General features: G+C 37.2%; 1 protein-coding gene across 6 annotated transcripts in view; it reads left to right on the top strand.

Annotated features, from left to right (window-relative positions):
- The window catches only part of LOC106873268 (galactosylceramide sulfotransferase), a 30,762-nt gene extending 17,499 nt beyond the window's left edge, over positions 1–13,263 (top strand). For 4 of the 6 annotated variants that reach the window (XM_089338350.1, XM_089338351.1, XM_089338349.1 and 1 more), the window contains 2 exons: positions 5,236–5,458; positions 9,383–11,013. In XM_089338350.1, coding sequence (XP_089194476.1) covers positions 5,294–5,458; positions 9,383–10,504 — 1,287 coding nt within the window. In that variant the 5' untranslated portion in view covers positions 5,236–5,293 and the 3' untranslated portion in view covers positions 10,505–11,013. Of the gene's footprint in view, positions 1–5,235; positions 5,459–9,382 lie in introns of all 6 variants that reach the window. The other 2 variants (XM_089338352.1, XM_089338353.1) reach the window with 1 other exon arrangement.
- The last annotated feature ends 3,058 nt before the right edge of the window (positions 13,264–16,321 follow it).

The raw sequence follows: 16,321 nt of genomic DNA, 5'->3' as shown, positions 1-16,321 counted from the left end.
AGATTTTAGAATAGAAACCATTGAGTATAGTGACAGGTCCGACTGCAGAGTTAGTCATTAGATCAGGAAATTAGAAAATGTAATGCGACCGACGTTATTGTGGCGATAATGGTGCTTCATTTCCTAGACACAAAAAAATCACAAAGGTTGCGTTGTCAGAGGTAAAGCGCGTGCTTTTTGATGCAAGAGAGTGAGGAATCGTTCGCTGAATCCGAGTGAAAGAGGCGTGACGTTGAAACATTGCCACAATTGATGGGCCACTACAAGAAGATACTATTTTATTGGAAGTAAATATGTGTAGTTTTTTAGCAACACTTTACTTAAGTGTTTAGTAACCTGCTGTAACTTGAGGGAAGAAAAAGATGACCGTGTCTAGAAGCTCATAAATGCCAAAAATTCCTTACACAGGACATTGAAATCAGTCGATGGTCTGTTTCGCACCTTCAGACAAACTCAATAAAAGGTCAGGTGATCGATAACTAACTGATTGGAAATTTTTCATTCTTCTTCGGAGTCTCGTCACAACTGGAGTCACACAACTGGCCTATTGAGACATTGTCAGTAAAGCTTAGTTGTAAACAACTTTTCAGCAAGACAAAATTATGTAATGTTTTTCTTCCCTGCAACATTAAATATGATTTGAAATCGTTTTTTATCTTCTGTTAGTTGTTTTGGTCATTGCACTGCAACCATGCTGGGGCACCAACTTGAAGGGTTTTGGTCGAATAAATTGACTTCAGTACTTATTTTTCTTTTCAAATCTGGTGCTTGCCGAACCGCTATGTCAAGGGGACGTATGAGGGAGTGCTGAAAAATTCCTGGCTTTAAGGGTATCGCGAAAGGTTTGGTTGGAGGAGGCCCAAACTTCTGAATTCTTTTACAGGGCTTAGAAAAACTGAAGGACCACTGCAATAAGTGTGTGAATCTGAGAGGGCAATATGTTTAATAAAATCATGATTTATTGATCCTCTTGTTTTTTCTTTTATCCAAAGTCAGTAACTTTTCAGCAGCCCCTCGTAGATGAACTAACACCAGATGTCAAGAGGTGGGGGTGGCGCAAACAATCGCACACACACACACACACACACACACACGTCGGCACGCACGTACACAAGTCTGGTAGAAGACATTTTCCCAAATTGCTGTGCAGTGGGATCGAACCCGAAACCACACGTATTTGCAAATCAAGTTTCTTAACCACACAGCAATGCCTAATGATCCATGTCTTTCATGTACCCGCTTTAATTACCTCTAGATGTGTGGCAAGCTGGCAGAATCGTCTGCGCGTCAGACGAAAGGCTCAGTGGCATTTTCTCGATTTTTTTACATTCTGAGTTCAAATCACATTGAGAGCAAACTTCGCCTCTCATCCTTTTGGGGTCAATAAAATAAAGTATAATTCAAGTACTGGGGTCGATGTAATTGACTTGTTCCCTTCCTTCCACAATTGGTGGCCTTGGAACCCTGTTAAAGGCGTCCTGTTAAAGGGGAGTGCTGTTCTCTCGGTCACTCATACGACATGGAAACTGGATAACGAGCTTTGTGTGTCCTTGGAAAAAAGACGCACCTCTCTTTCTCTCTCTCTCTCTCTCTCTCTCTCTCTCTCTCTCTCTCTTCACACATGCACTGATACACAGACACACCCACACACACACACAAACACACGCTCGCATACACGCTTGCACACACACGCGCGCGCACACACTAGCACACACACACACACACATACACACGCACACTCACGCACACCCTCAGACATACACACACACAGACACAGACTCACACGCACACATACAGACACACTCACACATACACACACACTGACACACACTCACTCTCACTATCTCTCTCTCTCACACACATAATTACACACATTCACACACACACACACACACACACACACACACACACACACACACACACACACACACACACACAAGTAGTTGTCCCTCGATTTACACGGCATTCGGTTTGAACAGCCTTGGTTTTTCTTTTACTTTTCGCCTATCGTTTAGAAATACCAATTCACCATTGTTTTCGTTTCCTTTTATGTTTTTCAGTTTCCTTTCTTTAATTTTACTTCTACGCTATATTAGCAACTAATTACTTTCATTTTTTTTCTTTCTAAATATTTTATTAAATATTTTCTTTGTTGAATATCGGAGTTTCAAATGTCAAACCCAAAACAGACAAAATCGATTTCTCTGCGAATACAAAATCAAAATATTAAGTCAACTTCAAAATGGCATGCACATATCTCATGCTATGCAAAATACGAAGCGTGTTGCTGTTTGTGCTGTTCCTGTTGTTCTGTTGCTGTTGTTTATTTTAAACCCGAGTCAGTCCAGGATCGAACGCCTATGATCAAAGATGGAAGACGTTCTTGTAAACATCCTGTCTTTTGTTTACAGACACTATGTATTTAGAACTACATTAACAACTGTATCTATGGCCTTTTCAACACTACACGGAGTGATGTAAGGAAAATAGGGTTGCTCTTTCAAACGGAACAAACGACTGAGTTCAGGATCTCTCGTTAGCTTGTGCAGCAGACAAGCAACCTGATTGGTTAAGATGGTGGATAGCTAATCCATTAAATGTGTATATGTGGTATGTGCCTGTATGTGTACATGTCTGTATGTGTTTGTGGGTTTAGAAATGTGGGGAGGAGAAAGGCTAGAAAGAAAGATAGAGGAGTGTGAGATGGGAATGGGTAAGAGTAATGGGAATGAGTAAGAAAGATAGCTAACGAAACGAGAAAAATTAAGAGGGACTGACAGCGAAGTATATGATGAAGGTAATGAATAGGATGGACATTGTTACATAAAATGAGAACGAGAGAAAGAGAGGGAAAGGATAAGAGAGAAAGAGAAATAGAAGGAAAGAAGGAGAGAGTTTGCACGAGAAGAGAGAAAGATAAAGAGAGACAAAGAGAAATAGGAGAGAGTTTGATTGAGAAAGAGAGAAAGAAGGAGAAAGAAAAATGTACTGTACTGAGAGATCAAATCCCTGTATATCACATGGCAAAGTAGAATGAGCAGACGATATATCACATGACAAACAAGAGATGCAGACAATGCTATTCTGTTCGTTACATATGGTTTTATTGCATGCTAAGGTTAGTTGTAATCGCATTTAGCTGCTGGTTATATGACAAACATTTAGTAAAAATACTGGAGAGAGAATAAAATATATTGTTGGTCTATTATCGAGTCGGAGGCGTAGTGACCCGATTTATACAGACATACATGTATACATGCATACATACGCATATACAAAAATACATAAATACACACATACATACAGGCATGCATGCATACATACACATATATAGGCAAACCTCAACTTATGTCATTTCGCGTTACGTCTTTTTCGATTTTACGTCGTTTTCGTTTTCAAGGAATTTAATGTTACGTAGTTTTTGGAGTTGAGAATGTCTTGAAACAGTAACAGTCTTTTGTTATATTTCTGCTGCTTTAAATAAAGCATATTACTCTACCTCTGGTATTTGAGTACTCTTTTTTCCACCTTGTAGCACATTTTATGTGCTTACTCCTATATATATATATATATACATATATATATATATATATATATATATATATATATATATATATATATATATATTCATTTAAAATGCAGAGATGCCTATAATAGGACATCTAATCCGCTAGAAAGAGCAGCAAAGGACTACATACCACAAAATTAGGGATAATTTCCTAATTTTGTGGTATGTAGTCCTTTGCTGCTCTTTCTAGCGGGTTAGATGTCCTATTATAGGCATCTCTGCATTTTAAATGAATAATACATAGTCTATTGACTGTTTTTTATTCTCGCTCTAGACCACTGGTGGTAAATAAAATTTCTAAAATTTTTTTGCTACCCTATAATTTATTAATATGTATATATATATATATATATATATATATATATATATATATATATATATATATATATATATATATATATATATATATATATATATATATCCACAAGCGGCTATAAATAAGCGACTGATAAATACTTTCATTATTGACTACTTGAGTTCTTTAAATAATTGTGTAATGCATTTCATGGTAGATCTTCTCGATAACCGCTGGCCTGGGGTTTAACAGCAATAGCAACATAATATGTCTTGGCAGCCAATAATGAAAACGTGTTTTTAATAAGGGATTCCCTGTATGGTTGTACGAACTGCTGGAAATAACAACTGAATTTCTCTCTAATCATACTGCACCATATTCAAAAGGACACCATTGAATAATGTAGTTTCGGAGAATAAATTGATGGTCACGACTGGGACGTCTCTGATTATAGTGCTTTTTGGTCAGAGCTGGACTAGAGTTAAATAAGAGCTTAAAAGCAAGACATAAAACTAATTTTGCTTTATGCAGACCCGAAATTAAACAACAGCAACAATAACAACAACAACAGCAGCAACAATAACAACAGCAGCAACAACAACAACAACAAACAACATAGTATAACCCTTCCCTATCACCCATAAAAAATTTTACACCTCCCTGCATTTCTTTTCCTCCCACCAAAACACCGGTGTACAACGATTTCCTCATGACGTCATTCTGCGTTCCTGGTTCACAGAATATCTCAAGACAAGTTCCTTTGAGATATAATACATGTAGCCTCGTTTATCACTGTTTCATTTATCACTGATCCGGGATAACGCTGTAGGCTCAATTGTGAAACGTGTTACACTTATCACCGATTGATCTCTGGTAACGCGGGTCGGCGACCAGTCGAAGATTCTACTTGTACAACAAAACGTGCCCCAACGACCAACCACATTGCATTGACTATCGCTTGTATTTCCACGACCAAACTGCGATGCTGCGTATGTTTTATACGTACACGAACCCATCAATATGGGAACAGTAAACAGAGAAAATACGAAGGCACTTGATCCTAACAAGCGACGCAGACAAGTGTATTCTCTACAGGAAAAGGGCAGAGATGATCAAGAAAATACATAACGGTGGAAGCTTTTGCTGCTGTGAGCTGCGAGTTTGATGTCAATGAATCTACTATTCATTCCATTTACAAAGTGCATGGAGACGATTCATTTATTACTCATTCTTGTATTACTGTGTTTTTAACCAAACACCCATGGTAAAAGAAGATAGATACAGTAGTAGCTCCGTTCGACGTTTGTATATACATAATAAATGTCATACAGATCGTTACGACAGTTTTAATGCTTCTTTTCTATCTTCACAGTTTATTGGAAGCATTTGAGAAGACAATCTGCCATAGAACAGTAATCGTTTGGAACAACATGATTCTTCGTAAAACAACTAAGATCTTCTTAATGGTCATGTTATGCTCCTACAGTTACACTCTCTTCTATATTAACAAAATTATTCAGAAACAACCGAATAACCTGTCAATATTTCAACACTATTTCAACGACAGATACTTTCGCCAAAGCGATGAACTGCAGGTAAAACATGATCGTTTATATCGATTTATTGCATGGAGAAAAAAAAATGCCTCAATTAATGAGGAATAGGGATAATTAGCTAGATCAAGGGTTCTCAACTATTTTTTATTTACGGACCCCATTGATTACTATTTTATTCTGGTGAATCCCCATAGCCATTCAATTTTTAAAAACTTTTTATAGAAACTTCTTTCAAAATTCCTATTTTGTTTTTCACACATTCACTTGTGTTGGTTGAACTCTGCAAAATGTAAGAGAAAGAAACTTAGCTGTTTCTTGCAATACATACCAACGCATACATCTAAAGCAAAATTTTTTTCAGGGGCTCTTAAAATATTATCGTGGATCCCCAATTTACTATTTTGTTACGTGGTCCCCCACAAAATCTTGTATGGATTCTCTGGGGCCATATGGACTCCGGTTGAGAACAATTGAGCGAGATCGACCTTAGTTCTTAGCTGGTACTTAGATATTTTATTGATACTCTGAAGAAAAAGACAGGCAAAGTCAACCTCAACAAGGACTGAAGTCAGAAGATAATGTGTCGTAATTATACACTGTATACAGTGATATAAAAGTAAAATGATTTAATTTGCTATGCTGTTGTAAGTAGAATCTTCCGACATTCTGTACAGATCTTCATGAAAGATTTGGACGAATGCATTATGGATTCAGTTAAAGACTTATTTTCAATGACTACGGTGATTACGTTAGACAACTGTGTACATTTTTCGGTGATATTAGACCTCCCCAGCAAAGTATATAATTCACGGTATTTATCTTTTATCGTTTACTTGTTTCAGTCATTTGATTGTGGCCTTGCTGGGGCACAGCCTTGTAGAGTTTTAGTCAAGTAAATCGATCAAGTAAATATGTGTGTGTGTGTGTGTGTGTGTGTGTGTGTGTCAGTGTGTATACACACACACACACATTAATTAACACATCTAAACTAACTTGGGTGTGTTGTTTATGGCACCCAGGACTGTAGTAAACGTCTCTAGAAATCATCTCCGACAAATGCTAAAGATCACATATAATACTGGTTGACAATATTTCGTCATCACCGTTAGATGGTGGTGTTGTATCACGTTATTTCACCGTATTGCGGATCGGCAGCAACAGTCAGCCATACACGGAATACCAGACCGAAAATCTACCAAACTGAAATATTGTAAACCGATATTATTTATGTTTCTTAAGCATTTTTCATCTAGACGAAATGATTTTACGGGACTTTTAATGCAGTTTAAGTCGTTGAACAATACAACCAAGTTAGATTGGATGTCCTACTTACTATTCTTTACAAAGATTGCTTCTATCACTATTAGCTATAAAACACACACACACACACACACACACACACACACACACACACACACACACACACACACACACACACACACACAGAGTTAAGAGCCGAAAGCAAATTAATCGTTTTATCAATTAGTTTACCTGAAAATAATAATTTCTTACATAAAAATAAAACTAGGAAATTGCGTGCAGGGATCAGACGATTAGATTGGACCCCAGTACGAGAGAGGTGCTTAGAATTACAGACACCAAAAGGGTGAAAGCAAAATGCCAACTTACATGCCAACTTGTCCACATAGGTGGAACTAGAACTCAGATTGTGAAAGCCAGAATATACCCTGTGTGGCATCTGCCAATCTGCCGCCCTAATTTTCATTGAAAATAAGTCTTTAATTCTTTCTACTATTTGAACAAGAGTGGAGGCACAATGGCCCAGTGGTTAGGGAAGCAGACGCGCGGTCAAAGGATCGCGGTTTCGATTCCAAGACCGGGCGCTGTGAGTGTTTATTGAGTGGAAACACCTAAAGCTCCACGAGGCTCCGGCAGGGGCTGGTGGCGATCCCTGCTGTACTCTTTCACCACAACTTTCTCTCACTCTATCTTCCTGTTTCTGTTGTACCTGTATTTCAAAAGGGGCCAGCCTTGTCACACTCTGTGTCACGCTGTATCTCCCCCGAGAACTACGTTAAGGGTACACGTGTCTGCGGAGTGCTCATCCACTTGCACGTTAATTTTACGAGCAGGCTGTTCCGTTGATCGGATCAACTGGAACCCTCGTCGTCGTAACCGACGGAGTGCCAACAAATTTGAACAAGGCTTGAGAGTTGCGTGATATTCGATTACATCGATCCCAGTGCTCGACTGCTACATATTTTATTGATTCCGAAATGATTAAAGGCCGAGTTACGTGCAACCGGAAGAAAAGCCTCTAAGCATTTTGTTAGGTGTGCTAATGATTCTGCCTGCTAATTGCCTTGTTTTCATTGAAAATAATAAAAGCAGAAAGAAATCTTGATTTTAAAGAAATACTTTAGGAAAGTAAACCGCGTTTGACATTTATGAAGCAAACTTGATACTTGTTAAAAGTCAAGTTCGGCAAAAAATCTTACTACTTGTAACAATAATTAATTTACTTCTAACATATTTAATGTAACGAACATTAAAAGTCTAATTATAAATAATTAAATGGTGTAGGAAAGACTTCACTAACTCAATGACTACGGTGATTACGTTAGACAACTGTGTACATTTTTCGGTGATATTAGACCTCCTCAGCAAAGTATATAATTCACGGTATTTATCTTTTATCTTTTACTTGTTTCAGTCATTTGATTGTGGCCTTGCTGGGGCACAGCCTTGTAGAGTTTTAGTCAAGTAAATCGATCCCGAAACTTATTCATTAAGTCTAGTACTTATTCTATTTGTCACTTTTGCGGAACCGCTAAGTTACGGGGACACAAACACACTAACATACGCGCGCGCATTCACACAAACACACACACACACAGAGACACATACACATACAACGAGCTTCTTTCAGTTTCCCTCTAACAAAACCACTCACAAGGCTTTGGTCGGCCCGAGACTTTAGTAGAAGACATTTGCTCATGGTGTGACGCAGTGGAACTGGACCCGGAACCGTGTGATTAGGAAGCAAGCTTCTTACCACATACCGATGCCTAAAACATAGGATAAGGTCCCCGCAAGTCTGGAACACATGACCTTCTGTGTGTTAAACAGAGGTACTAACCACTACACTACTTGCTGAATTAGTGATGAGAAAGTTATTACGTAGATGTTTAGGATAATTCAGAACGCCCTTTAGCATTTAAATGATGTGCATATTTTGTTATTATTTTGTTTATATATATATTAAAAATTATATTTGCTATTTTGTCTGAAATATCTTTTGATATGTATATCTTAGAAAAATGCCATCATGAAAAGATGAGAATATTCTGCTAATTTTTTCTATTATAGTTACGAGGCCTGAAATTATAAGAGAAAGGCTTGTCAATTACATCGACCCCACTGCCCAACTAATACTTATTTTATCGACTCCAAAAAGATGAAAAGCAATGTCGAACTCAGCGGAATTTGAACTCTTGAAAAGCCTGAAGAAATGTTACGAAGCATTTTGTTCGATGCTTTAACAATTCTGCCAGCTCGCCTGTTTAGTCATTGTCCTAGTTATGGTGCGGCTTTTACACAGTTTTCGTCAGCCAAATTTACTCACAAGGCATTGGTCGGTCTGAGGCTGTAGTAGAAGACACTTGCCCAGGGTGCTGCGTAATGGGACCGAACCTGAAACCATGTGGTTGCAAAACGAACTTGTTAAGCTTGTTAATCACACAACCATAGCTGCACCTATTGTTTTTTTTTTATAGTTTGTATGCGTTTGTTATTTTAGTATTATTATGCTGTGGATAAAAATCTCTTAAACTCATTAGGTGTGATTATTATTTTCCTCCATTTTCTGTAAGCATGTTTCTGCCTCTTTTTGTTTTGTTTTATTTTACATGTTCCTCAATGCTGTCACTGATACGTTTATAAATCTCAATTTTCCTTCTACCTGTGATGATAATAAATCAATTTTCTTTCTTCCTATTTTAGAAGCAAATAACTTTAAAGCTGTCAACTTCGTGTAAAGAAAAACAAAATTTGGTATTTATAAAATGTATGAAATGTGCGACCGAAACAATGGCTACTGTGATACGACGATTTGGTTACACTAGAAATTTATCGTTTGTACTTCCAATTGGCACCCATATTTATCTTGGTTGGCCATACCTGATGGAAAAGATAGACTATCGGCCACCTTTCTGCAAGAACTGTAGTACTGCCTACAACATCCTGATGGAACATGCAATTTACAACCGTTCTATTATGCGATCTCTAATGCCCAAAGACACTGTATACATCTCCATTATCCGAGAACCGTATGACCGCTTCTTATCAACCTTCCATTATTTTAAAATAAAAGATTACGTGGTTTTAAACGAGACTGATTATGTTTCTCAATATTTGAACAACTATCACAAGTACGAAGCGATTTATAAAAGTAAAACTTTTTCTGAACATTATTGCATTCCCCGAAATTTTTCGCTTACAGAGAATCTTATGGCCCACTGCTTGGGTGTACCTCTCGGCTTTCCCGCGGGCAGGAAATCGATTGCATCTTATTCAACCGGAGAAATCACGCGTTACTTGCAAGATCTTGACAATGACTTTTCCCTTGTAATGATCGTCGAATATTTCGATGAGTCTCTTATTTTGCTACGACGTTTAATGTGCTGGAAAATGAAAGACATTATTTTTCGCAGAGTCAATATAGGTGGCTACCGTAAAACCAACGCTTCGAACAACAGACAAACAGAACAAAACCGACAGCTATATAAGTCTTACAGTCGGATAGATTACATTTTATACAACTATTTTAAACGAGTTTTGTTGGAAAAAATTAAACAACAAACACCGGATTTTTTCGATGAAGTAAATCACTTCAGAAAAGTCGAGTCTGAAGTGACTGAATTTTGTGATAATTTTTATCTGAATAAATCGACGAAAAAATTTATTTCTGTAAATCAAACTTCCTGGAACAATGCTTTTAATTATACTGATGAGGACTGTAAATTAATGTATACTTATCTATTGTCGGCTATGCAAAACCGTTACGATAACGTAATGGGTAAATTAACGGTTTTACCACAAAGCCCTGATCGGAAAACTTGTTGATATGCAGTTTTACTGAGAGAAATCAATAGTTATTTGATGTTATTATGTTCACATCGAAGCAAATAATATCATTTGCGAAAACTATCAAGTAGGAGAATTAAAAAAAAAAGAACAAGGAATTGTTGCAGTTTTTAATGATTTAATAATTTAATTAAGATATTATTTATTTATATGAAGTTATATCATGCATTTGTAAGTTATAAATCTGGAAACGGGCTAATCATTGACACACTACGGATGGTGAACACGACAAGCGATTTCATGCGCAAATCGTGCGGAATGTACCGCGCACAGAGTATTTTCATTCGAATGAAGTGGTTTCTCAGCGAAGCGTATATCATTCACTGAACTATATGAAGCAAAGATACACACGCACGCACGCGCGCACACACACTCTCACTCTCTCTCAGACATACTCACAGATATGCACACACACACACACACACACACACACACACACACACACACACACACACACACACACACACACACACACACACACACACACACACACACACACACACATATATAAAACAAATGATAGAGACAGAAAATGGAATACACGATAAGCTTCATTGCTCAAAACGATCGTTTCGACCCATCCTGTATCGATACTTTGCGAGTGGGATACAGTAGTACAACTAGTTGTGGTGCATCCCTCGGTGCAGATGCATCTCCTCAGGTGATATTATAAGGGGTCTCTCGTTATATAAATCTGTTTCGCTCGATTTCAATACGGCATGTTGTTAGTGAGCGTAGGTTTAAGCCGTTGGGCAAGAATGGCTAGGGACATATTCCATTGCAATGTTGCTGATTACTTGTCTACATTTCTTCAGTATTAAATAAAAGACGGGGAGTAAATAAGAAAAATAAGAAGTATATGAGAATTATACAATTATACAAATTATACAATAAAGAAAAAATTATAAGCATCAGTACATACCTAGAGCTACTGACGCACCCACTCTTGTGGAGCAGTTAAGATGTCATTAAACTCTTTGATATCGGTCCAGGCATCTTTTCTTTCATGCTGTGAGTCGAGGCACAGCCGGTTCCGCGTGACTGGGTTAGCCGCTTTTGTTGGTCGTATATCTCTCAGTGGCCATGGTACATACACACATACATATACTACAACATGAGCTACACACACACACACACACACACACACACACACACACACACACACACACACACACACACACACACACACACACACACACACATATTCGTCCGCTCTAACGTATATATCTATATGAATACACACATATATATCACAACATACACTTATATATACATTCACACGTATACACTCTCTCCCACGTATGTAGATATATGTATACTTTCATCTCTACACTTGTGTTTCAAATACTGGAGTCGACTTGTTCGATGAAACCCTTCAAGACGGTACTCCAGGATGGCTACAGCAGAATGTCTCAAACGAATAAAGTTAAATAAGTACATACGAGATGGTATCAAAAGGTTCCTTGACTAGTTATATTTAATAAAAAATAACTTATTTACCTTAGGTTTTAACATTATCTCCTTCGGAAACGTCACCTTGCGCAGCAATATACCATCCCAGCGTTCCTGTCATTTTTGGAATCCGGCCTGGAAGTCGTTTTCTGCAATCGCATCAAGAATCTTCTGCGACCCGCTCTGGATCTCGCCAACGATGTTAGAACGGTGACCTTTGAGCTGCATTTTCATCTTGAGGAAGAGACGGAAGTCTGCAGGTGTTAAATCTGGCGAATAGGGTGGGTGCTGAAGCGATACCATGTTGTTTTTGGCGAGAAATTCACGAGTGAGGGGGAGCTCAGTGACAGGGGTGCATTGTCGTCGTGAAGAATCCAATTCTTTGTGCTCCACTGCTTTGGGGTCTCTTTCGCCGAATGTCCTCCCTCAAACGCTTCAAAACGTCGTTGTAGAACTCTCGATTGGCAGTTTGGCCCCGGGGCAATGAATTCTCGCTGCACAATACCATATTTCCGAGGGTGACGCGCGCAGAAGGTCTCCCAGATCGCTCATCGTCTTCCAGGGTCGTTCTTCCGCTTTTGAAACACCCGTGCCACTCGTAACATTACGTACGACCCATTGTCTATTCACCGTAAGCTTGCCGAAGCATGATCAATGTCTCTGTAGCAGACTTCCCAAGTTTAGCACAAAATTTCACGTTGGTTCTTTGTTCCTGTTCATGACAAAATCACAGACTACAGCATACACGTGATCACAAAAACAAATTTCACAACTCACGAAGTAAACCCTGCGTCGTCACTCAGCACGCCATACTGCCTCATGAATGTCACTGCTGGCTCTCACTGCACGTGCAGCCATGTGCTGCCATGTGTTAAAGTGCTACAGAACTAGTCCGGGAACTTTTTGATGCACAGATGTTTATATATAAGTATATGACTCCACACATACATGTACGCATTTGTGTGTACGTACTCACCTATGACTACATCCAAGTTTGGTTGGACATACAGACACGTTCCGATGTTGTATTCGATGGGACATCTCTAGTCAAACAAGGCAATTTAATAAAACAATTAGAACAACACGATAGAAAACAGTATTAATACAGTATTCGAGACTAGCTGGTGAACAGACCCTGAGCAAAGCTGCACATAAAATTATTCCCGGTCGAATATTCAACTGCACATGCTCTGCGCAGTTGAAACACGTGTAGGTCGTAATAACCATAAAAATATGGGGTATGAAATTATAAAATAACAGGAAATAAATTTTGAGGATGAACAGGTCTCTTTATTTTATATCGTTATAATTATTGCTTTTTTCCCTCCTCTTTTCATTTCACTGTGTCCCTGTCATTTTTTTTCTCGCCCCTCTTTATTTCTTCTGTCTCTCTGCCTCTACCTTTCTCTCTTCTCTCTCCACGTGACCGGTGTTCGGCCAAGACTGACCTTTCTTTCTTTGTTCGGCCGTTGTCCGTGCAACATCTATATTCTTTCCTGTGCCTGTGAAATCTTGTATCCCTACCGTAAGGCTTTACATCCACAAACACCAGCTTAATTTAATTCGTCCTTAGTCGAAAGACACCTGTTGTTATGTCCTGTTATTTGTATTTGTGTAACTTTCTCCGTTTTTTTTCTGTCCTTGTTTTCATATACATTTGCTGCTTTCTTCCAAGGAGTCTGATGCTCTTAGCTTAGTTTTTCCTTGGGGTTGGCCAGATTGGAGCAATCTCGAGTATAACCAGCCGAAATTGCAAAGATAATCTGAAACTCGACTGAGGAAAGAAAACTCCGAATGTTTTTTTTGTATCGTCTATCTGGATGTTTTGTTGTCCCTTTCTTGTATCACCTAACTGTCTGGATGTTTTGCGTTCTTGTCCCTTTTTGTATATATGTATATATATATATATATATATATATATATATATATATATATAGAGAGAGAGAGAGAGAGAGAGAGAGAGTGTGTGTGTGTCCCAGAATTCTAGAATTAACTATCTATTTCAATGAAATCAAACAATTTTTAAAAAACTTATTTTTATTTATGTTTATTATGTTGATTATATGTTAAAAGTGTATTGTATAAATTTTAAATTTTGTTTATGATTTTATAATTTTCATAATATTTTATAATTTCAATTTCATTCCTGTTGGATCCCGCTTATCTGTCCACGGCAGCTTGTTTTGAATCTGGCTGCAATCATTTTCTCTACCTCCATCCCTAGGATGGAGCAATTGTTTAGCTGAAAGAATACATTCAGTTAGCATTACAGGAGGTAGCTCCGGAAATGTTTCAAAATCTGTTTCGCAACACTAAGGATAGATTTGAAATCAATTTGATTTGGTATCATAATTAAATAATACATGTAAAATTCTGTCATTTTTTAAACAAATTCGCCCGACTTCATTGAAATAAATAATTAATTCTGGGACATACTGTATATATATATTCTATATATATATATATATCGTCTGTATAAGTATGTCAGAAATGATTTCATACCTTACAAGTATCTATCCGTTTTTTATATTATACTGTATTAGCTCGACTTATAAACCTACACTTTCTTCTACGGATCCTGCATCCATGCACTGGACTTTGGATTTCCCTTTAACAGGGAAGGCAAGGTAGTTTTCATAGTACTGGTGGCTATGGTGAAAGAATATGTGTGGTGGACTCGTGCGAAAGGTTTAGAGACAAACATTTTCCTCTCTGGCCAACTTCTCATCAGCTTCTTCAAATATCACTTGAAGAGGAAGTTGAGAATAGAGAGAGAAATTTTGTCTCATGAAAGGTGGGTGAATGTGTCAAGGATGGTACGAATAAATGACGGAACCACCTTGAGCATGAACCTATAAAATAAAGAGAGAAAGAGCGCCTTGCTCTCATGTTAATGTTTTTCTTTTTCGTTTCCGAGGTTACCGTGGTTCTTTTTCGCAAAATTTTCTTTCCACGGATAAATCTAGTTAATGTTATATTTCTTCCACCTTTTGGGAACTGTTATTGTTAACAACGATTTTTGTGTTATTTCCCTGTTTACACGTAAAAAAAGGGGGGTTTTCTTTCCCTTTTGATCGATTTCGAAAAAGAAAATTCTACATTGTATTGTCCCCTCTGTGTTTGGCCCTGCATGGCTAATAAAGAAATCTATCTATCTGTCTATCTGCATATATACGCACGAACGTACATACATAAGCATTAGTTCTTTTACTCTCTAATAATAAATAATCAAACAAAAGATATGGGAGAGCGAGCTCTAATCCTGTTAAAATGCACAAATGTCCCTATTAGCGTTTTATTACTTGCATTCTTCCCCATCCCATCTCAAAATAAAACACATTAAAAGCGACGAAAGAAACAAGTTTTTGCTAGCTACGCTAACTAAATATAAACGAGATGGGTAAACATAAGAGCGTACTGCAAGGGCGATAACAAAACAAATAATTCTGTTTTCCGAACAAAGACAAACAAAATTATACATATACGTATATTAAAAGCATAAATTAATCAAAGAAGGAAAATAATAAAGATAAAATCCATGAAAAAAGGAAGAAAACAGGTCGAATGAGATAGCTAGTGTTTAATTGAGTAGATAGCAACGCATTAAGTGGATCTATATTCGATGGTGGATATCGTCTGCCTGCATTTTTAAATACTCGTGTCTTTGATACCGTGACAAAGAATTAGAACAGTAAAGCACTTTTCTACTGATTAAATAGTGAAGATGTATATTTATTTTTTCATTCATTAACGAGTTTTTCTGTTCTTTTAATGATTTGCTTATTTACTTTATTTATTTATTTGTTTATCTATATTTCTTATAATTTGTTTTGGTATTTATTTCGGTCTTTATTAACTAAAATGAAATGTTTATATATATATATATATATATATATATATATATATATATATATATATATATATATATATATATATATATATTTATATATATATATATATGTATATATATATATGTATATATATGTATATATATATATGTATATATATATATGTATATATATGTATATATATATATGTATATATATGTATATATATATATGTATATATATATATATATGTATGTATGTATGTATGTATGTATTTATTTGTTTTTCTTCTCCCCTGCGAATCCCAGTCTTAATATCTGTCCTGATTTGAAGCGTACCACCGAAATCCTGATCATTGCTGCACAAGACCAGGCTCTCGCTACCAATTCAGTGAAGTATAATATCTATACAACTTCTGACACCCAGAAATGCAGACTCTGTGGAAAGAGTGTGGAAAATGTGACCCACATGGGAAGTGGATGTGAAAGCCTTGCACAAAAAGAATACAAGCGCCCCC

Source organism: Octopus bimaculoides, chromosome 20 (assembly GCF_046866305.1).
Source record: "Octopus bimaculoides isolate indiv1 chromosome 20, ASM4686630v1, whole genome shotgun sequence".
NCBI lineage: Eukaryota > Metazoa > Mollusca > Cephalopoda > Octopoda > Octopodidae > Octopus > Octopus bimaculoides.
This window is presented reverse-complemented; position numbering and strand designations above follow the sequence as displayed.